This window comes from Morone saxatilis, unplaced genomic scaffold (assembly GCF_004916995.1).
Source record: "Morone saxatilis isolate NCDOM2014 unplaced genomic scaffold, NCSU_SB_2.0 Contig24, whole genome shotgun sequence".
Taxonomy (NCBI): Eukaryota; Metazoa; Chordata; class Actinopteri; family Moronidae; genus Morone; species Morone saxatilis.
In genome coordinates, this window is record NW_023339807.1 from 1,506,946 (window position 1) to 1,514,481 (window position 7,536).

The 7,536-nt window shown below is 38.5% G+C and overlaps 1 protein-coding gene across 1 annotated transcript in view; it reads right to left on the minus strand.

Annotated features, from left to right (window-relative positions):
* cep162 (centrosomal protein 162) overlaps positions 1–6,472 on the minus strand; it is a gene marked incomplete at its 3' end in the record, with an annotated part of 25,245 nt that extends 18,773 nt beyond the window's left edge. The window contains 3 exon segments of the mRNA XM_035672538.1: positions 3,571–3,694; positions 4,946–5,047; positions 6,401–6,472. Coding sequence (XP_035528431.1) covers positions 3,571–3,694; positions 4,946–5,005 — 184 coding nt within the window.
* Between the last annotated feature and the right edge of the window lie 1,064 nt (positions 6,473–7,536).

Consider the following 7,536-nt stretch of genomic DNA (forward strand, 5'->3'; position numbering starts at 1 on the left):
ATGTGCATCTGCATTGACAGGACTCTTTACTTTGTGTGAAGAGGAGAGAGAGAGAAAGGCTGACTCATGTAAAACTGAGGCTCCATGTGTGCATTTGTGTAAATATGTGTCATGTTTGTCCATGCTTTGCACTGTGTGATGGATTTATTCCTTTTCATTTTGACATACTTTTGACTGGTCTCAGTGTCACAAACATATGATCCAGTGTATAAAACTTATTTTAACCCTTTTGTTTCATGTAACCTATATAAGCTTAAGAGTTATTAACGTTGTTATATTCGACTATTCTATATTATGTATCATCTTGTTCCAGCTCTTCATTTAAAGCTATATACTAAGTGATATACTCAAACCCCAGTGTGCATGCTTTTATGGCTGCACCACTCCATCAAGTAGAGCAGGGCTGCAACTTTATTTTCATTATCAGTTAATCTGATTGTTTTTGTTTAATTAATTAATATATTACATTAAAACAGTTTCCTAGAGCCTAAGGTGGTGTCATCTATTGTCTTGTTTGGTCCAACCAGCAGTCTAAAACTCAAAGATCTTCAATGTTCTGTAATCAAATTTGAAAAACAAAAAATCCATTAAATATTTGGAATTTTTGCCCCTGCAAAATGTTTTGCCTTACAAACTGTTCATATCCAATGCCTTCACAGTATGTCCAAGAAAGTCCTCATAAAAAGTGTCTATACCATATTTTGAACTACAGATCTATTTAGATATGTAAATAGCCTATCTTACATTAATAAATAATCATTATTGAAATCATTAATTTATGATTTTAGATAGCATGAGAGTGTATTTTTTAGGTTCTAGACCACTCGTTTTTGGAGAAAAAAACACCTATATCACACTATATCATGTGACATGAAAACATAACAGCCATAATGATTTAAATATATTGTGGCCAATCCTGTGAGTCCTGGAATCATCCTGCCTGAAATTTGCTGTGAAAGTGAGGACCAACAGATTGTTTTTTGACATAAACATCTCTCTTGCTGCCTGCTCCTCTCCCTCAGAGGCATCTTCATCAGATTGGCTGTAATCAGAGTTTTCCTCTATGTTATCTTCTTGCTCTGACACATCCTCCTCCAAATCACTCTCAGCTTCTTCATCGTGGAAGATCTGATCAAGGACCTCTTGAAGAGTGAGTCCTGCTGCTATGACCTCTGTACCTCTGCCACTGCATGGACCTCTGCTACCACTGGCCACTGGAAAGGGCAGCTCTATTTATGTTCTATTTTTAGGTTATATTGTTACATGCAGGTGCAGGTGCAGATGCAGCTGCTATGTCTCTGTAATCAAGGCACCCTCTGACCTCTGTATGACCTTCTTATGTGCACCACATATGACCACTCCTATGCTGTTTTACATTTCACTGTTTCGAGGTTCCCCTATGCCCCCCAAAGACCAGCAGGGGCCTGTCCCTGCATGAACCTTGGGCGAACAGTTATTTGTTTTGACAGGTGTATTGTGACATTAGGAAATAAACAGTTTCACCAGTTTCAAGATTCCCTAGAACAACCATTTTCCTTGATTTGACCCACTGTAGTGGGTCTAAATAATCCATCTCACTTAGACCCGGGTCTATAAATAATTGTAGCACCTATGCAAAAGTATACCAATGTTTTAATTTTATTTCATTTTTGTTGTATTTTGGTCACTTTAGGAAAACGTTAAAAAGAATGACATTTATGACAGCTATTTTTACTGCTGTCAAATGTCAAAACGGCGTCAAATTTTGACCTGAACAGTAGTAAAGGGGTTAACATTACACCTGCACATTGTAATACCCTGCCATCATTGTTAATTTTCTACTACTAAGTGCTGCTCTAATACTCGAAATTGATCTTTATTGATTACGTATGGTGCCTATATTATCTTATTTCTATAAACTAATACAAATCGGGGGGAAAACGTTTTTTTTTTCATTTTCTTGTTGTGCATCATTGTATACATTTGTCTGCGGTATTTCGCGCATGCGTATTTCCGTCTCTCCCCACAGCATTTTTTGACAAATGTCCAATAAATGCAGCATGTTTCTGAAGTTTAAAAAATACATTGTCTTGAATAATCGTGATTCAATTTTGACCCAAATAATCATGATTATGATTTTTACACACAGATCGCAGTTCAAACTGCGGCACTGACATTGATCTGACAGCTGGGTTATAAAAATAGGATAACGTTCTGATTGATAGCAGATGGATTGAGGGTGGCTGAAACAGGGTGAAGTTTTTCCTCACAGGGAGAGAGCTGTGCTCATTTACGCACGAGGAACAGCATAACTTCATTGATTATTTAAATCTCCCGACACGCAGACAGGATCTAATGTTAATTAATATTCTGTGTTCCCTAAGGTCACACACAGTCCAGGTTCATACAGGGAAACTGACAACTCCTCAGATTCCTCTGGAGAGTTTCCTCTGTCAACTTTACAACTACAGTTCTTAGTTTAGCTGCTTGATGATATTTGCGGCAGTAAATGGTAAATTGACTGTACTTATATAGCGGCCCTATAGTCTGTTGACCACTCAACGCGCTGTACTACACATGCCACACTCACCCCATTCGCTCACATTCATACACTGATTCATGCACAATGCAAGGTGCCATCAGAACAGAAACCATTCACACACACACACACACACATTCATAGAAACCATTGACACACACACATTCATAGGAGCAATATTGAGTTCAGTATCTTAATCAAGAGACATGCAGTGGGGAGGAGCCAGGGATTGAACCACCAACCTTCCAATTTTTGAACCCTGCTCTACCTCTGAGCCACAGCCGCCCCAGCAGTCACATTAATGTGTGCATGAAAACATTATTATTTACTTCTGCCTCAAGGGAGGGCTGGGGAGTAAGGAAATATAAAATAAGAAGCTTGGGTTGTAACCCTTGACACAGATAATCTGTAAAAAAAAAAAAAGTTCCTCTGGCTCCTCCAAGAATACTCTGGGCCAGAACGAAAACAGCCAATCAGAGCAGAGAAAGATAGTTGATTTTGAGTATCAGTCCCAGATCCCCTCTTTGGACCCAAAGTGACTTTCACTCTCAATACTGGACCAAATTCAAAACTTCATGTCCCCAATTGTCAATTTGACTCAAAAACATGGGAAAATAAGATGTTGAAAAATCCCAAATGCCCTTTAGCAGACCAAACGCACTGATTTCAGAATGGGATTGTTATGTTGTTAAGTCAGGAAGTAATGCCATTCAAATTCAGTAAAGTTGTGTTGTGTAAACTGTAGTTCTCTGCATACCAACTGTACATAATGTATCTCTCTCTTGATATTCCCCAGCAAGCCAACGACCTCTATTTGGTTTTTCTATAAATAACTACTTTTATGGGCGTTTAATTGCTGCCAGCTGTTAATTGCAGGAACATATGCTCAGATTGTCTCTCAGTCCCACCCTGGACTGCAGAGCCTAAAACCCCAGCACAACTGCAGCCACTGACATCACACATTCTCATTCTGAAAAGTGCCGGGCAGACAAAGGCCAACATGTCTGGTGTGATGGATGCTACATGATGGAGGATTCTCTCCTCATTACTACCTCGACCGCTGTGTTCGTCATCTTGCCCCCAGGACACTGTCGTTTTCTGGGCTGGTTTCCGATTGCTTTTAGCGCCGGGCTGCTTGTCAGAGCTTGCTAAGTCCACCGAGTCATCTGAAACAGACTGACAGGGAGTCCGGTTTCAGTCACAGAGATGCCTTCAAGATGAGACTGTGTATCTTAAACCATGACATCTTTTGCTTCTTGTGTCAATCTTTGATGTTAAAAGGTCCACTGTGGGACAGTTAGTCCTTGCTGCAGCGGCCACAGGTTCGACTCCGGTCTGTGACCCTTTGCCGCATGTCCCTTCTCTCTCCTCCCTTTACTGTCATCTATTGGAGGCATTGCCATGTCATTTTAAATAGAAATCCATGTTCCCCATAGGATGAATCCGACCGCCTTTGGTGATTTCCCGACACCATGAGGTTGACAGATATGGTTTTGAGTGAAATGTCTTAAAAGTCCAGTGTGTAACATGGAATATAATATCCATAGGTATGTTTTTATTAGTGTATGATCACCTGAAAGTAAGAATTGTTGTGTTACCTCAGAATGAGCTGTTTTTTATCTACAGACGCTGTGGGTCCACCATGTTTCAACAGTAGCCCAGAAGGGACAAACCACCAGCCACCATAGTTCGCACTGGACCTTTCGAAGTTCAAGCTCCAGTGTGAAAACGTGTGTAAATGCCCCTATCTAGAGCCCAGTGTTGTGGTTTGTCCCTTCAGGCTACTGTAGACTGGTAGTTCAACATGGCAGACTCCGTTGGAGGCTTATTCTAAGGTAACAAAAACACCATGATTCTTATATTCAGGTGATTATTCAATAATGAAAACATACTTATGAATATTATATTCCATTTCTGACAACAGATGTTACACACTGGACTTTTAAGCGTCCAGATTTCTGATATTAGCCAACATGATGAAGATATTGCTCGGCTGCTGCTTAGATTTAGAAGACAAAAGTCAGATACTCATTCTTTTATGAGTCTTATAGTGTTTTTACATCTAGTCAGTGCTATAATTTGCAATAGAGTTGGTTTAGATAAGACAAATGGACACATTTCTGTCACATTTAAGTTATGTTGCTACTTGTAACAATTCAGGATCACTCATCACAGACCAGTCTTTTTGGGCCTCAGAAGTTGTTTAGGTCAGACCTTGTAACATTTCCATTTAAGATTAACATTAAGACCACAGCAGCATAAGATGAAACAGATGAAATGCATATTTTGTACCGCCCTCTAAAATCACTGTAATACATTAATTTTCTAGATCTCTATCTCTTATGCAGTGAAAAGTTAATCAGTTCAAAATCAGGGCTTATAACGCATAAGGTTTCTTTCAGTAGTTTGTACACAGTATTACTTTACCTCCTTTAAGAACAGCTCAAACTGTTCATCCAGCTCCTCCTTGGTCAGCCTGTGAGACATAGTGATACTGTCCACTCCATCAGCCAATGGGAACCCAGACAACTGACATAAAGACAGAGAGAATTTGGGAAAGAAATTACACCTCAGGTGTGTAGCATAGTTTAAAACAAACATTATAAGTATTAAAATGCCTACATTTGATAAGGTGAATTATGGTATTTATAAGTCTCATTATGTTGTTTTCATTGTGATGGAGACTAACCCAGAATACTGGCAATCAATAGCAATATTAATATTACAAAATATTAGAACATAGGGTTTTAAAAAGAAAATGTTCAATCACATCCACAAAGTGAAAGCTCAGTTAGGGTTTCTTTTGTGAAACAGCATACACACAGACATAAAGAAATCCTTTACGCACTCCAGCAAATACAATATAGTCTGTAGAACTAATACAGCTTGTTGTTACAATATAACGTTAGATGACGAATATGGCTAAAGTTTTGTCTCTACTTTGTGAGACTTGTCAAAGCAGGACGGGCACAATCTGCATAAGGACAGCTCAATTCCATTTAAACTGTTAACTGGTATCCCAGTAAGCTGTGTCACAATATAAGAATCTGGGCACGTAATGCAGCCACTATCAATGCTACTAACTATTTTAACTTTCAGATAGGTATTTAAGGTAATCTTTTCACCAAAGAGTACTTGGGTCTGATTGCTGATTTCTACCAGGAATCACACAATGTTAATAACCGAAGTGCTCGGCGTACGACGCTAGCGAGCTCTATAACCCATTCGAAAAAGGTGAAAATGTACTGAAATAAAATGCTACTTGCTAAAGTATTTTATGCCGAATATTTCACGACAGCCCATAAATTAATAAAAGCGAAATACAGTGCACCACTACATTACCAGATTTACAAACGGGGACAAGCATTTTAAAATAGATTAAACAGAGAACGGGACATGTCAGTTGGTCAGGTGTCAACCACATACGATACAACAGTTACTACTTCCGGTCACAACTGTCAAAATAAAGCCGTAACGTTACCGACATTTAACGTTAGCTAGAGTTAAATTCAGTAGGTTAAAGTACACATATATATAACCTATCTGTCGTAACTGTCGTAACCTTAGATTTAACGTTAAAATAATATATTGACTCATTTTCTTTTAAAAGGAAACAAACTCTGGTTCTCCTTATAGCCTATATGTCACTTTGGGTAATGTTAGCACAAATGGCAGCGCAGTAACGTCGGTGCCCCAAGTGTTGCCTCACTTCCGGTGTTTTTCAGGAAAATTGACACAGCCAACAGTAGCTAAGTAGTTTAACGAATTAGCTAGTAACGTGAGCTGTCTAGAAGAGTAAGCTAACGTTTATCACTACGTGCCGAATAAAGCTCCTCACTTTTAACAGCTTAGTCTTTTCAGTCTGATATCGTTACAACTCACATTAAAGACTTTGACAGAGCTCTGATGAAGACTTGGTGAAACGTCCCCCTCCTTCTTGTTTTGAGTGTATGTTCCCGCGACAACTCCCGGGTGACAAAACCAACCTGATTGGCTAGGGAAAAAAACGTCATAAGAAGTGATAACCAATGGGCATACAGATGGATAAAGCGAGCACTCGGGGGTTGGGCATGCATGAACGTTTCATGGTCAAAAGTATGTGGACACCCATGTGCAATTAAAAGTATGACACACAAAAAAATGTTTTATTCACCCTGTATAAGCACTGCCATGTTATTCTGATGACTGATGATTATGATTCAGACTTCATTTAAAAGGTAAACTGACCACCAATTTTGAGTGTTAAAGGTCCAGTGTTGTTTTCATTAGTGTATAATCACCTGAAAGTAAGAATCATTATGTTTTTGTTACCTTAAAGTTAGCCTTTTTTATCTACAGGTCTCTTTCCATGGAGGTTGCTGTGTTTAACCACCCTGTTTCTACAGTAGTCCAGAATGTAACATGCATATATATTTGGGTTTTGGACTTTTGCTTGAACATAACAAGACATCTGAATATATTAATTTGAGCTTTAGGAAATTGTAATGAGCATCTTTCACTACTTAATGGACACAACAAACGATGAAGACAATAATTGTTTTACGTTCATGGTGTGATCAGTGAATGATTAGGCATATTTTCTAATTTCTCTCAAATGTATGTTTTTAATTACCTAATTTATAGTTATTTACGTTATGACTAATCTATAGCTGATGTGTGATATGTCATGACAGATTTTCTATACACAACCTATACTTTACCTAAAGATTCGTGGTCAACATCTGTCCATCATGTCCATCTCACTACTAACATTCAAAACACACACTCAAAAGACACTGCTGTCAACCCGACATTGATTGATAGGTCTTTTAATACAGGGACTAACATCCTAGACAACAATAATTATTTATATTTCCTGTTGTTTCCCATTCATTGTAGCCATGTAAAGCTCCTATAAAGCTGGGCTTCCTTCTCCAGAAGAGTGACACTGAATCAGTTATTGATTAAAGTATAATACATTGTTTTTTTGCAGTACATCAGTGGCATGGACTGCAGTTAACCATATTAGAAGTGGTTTT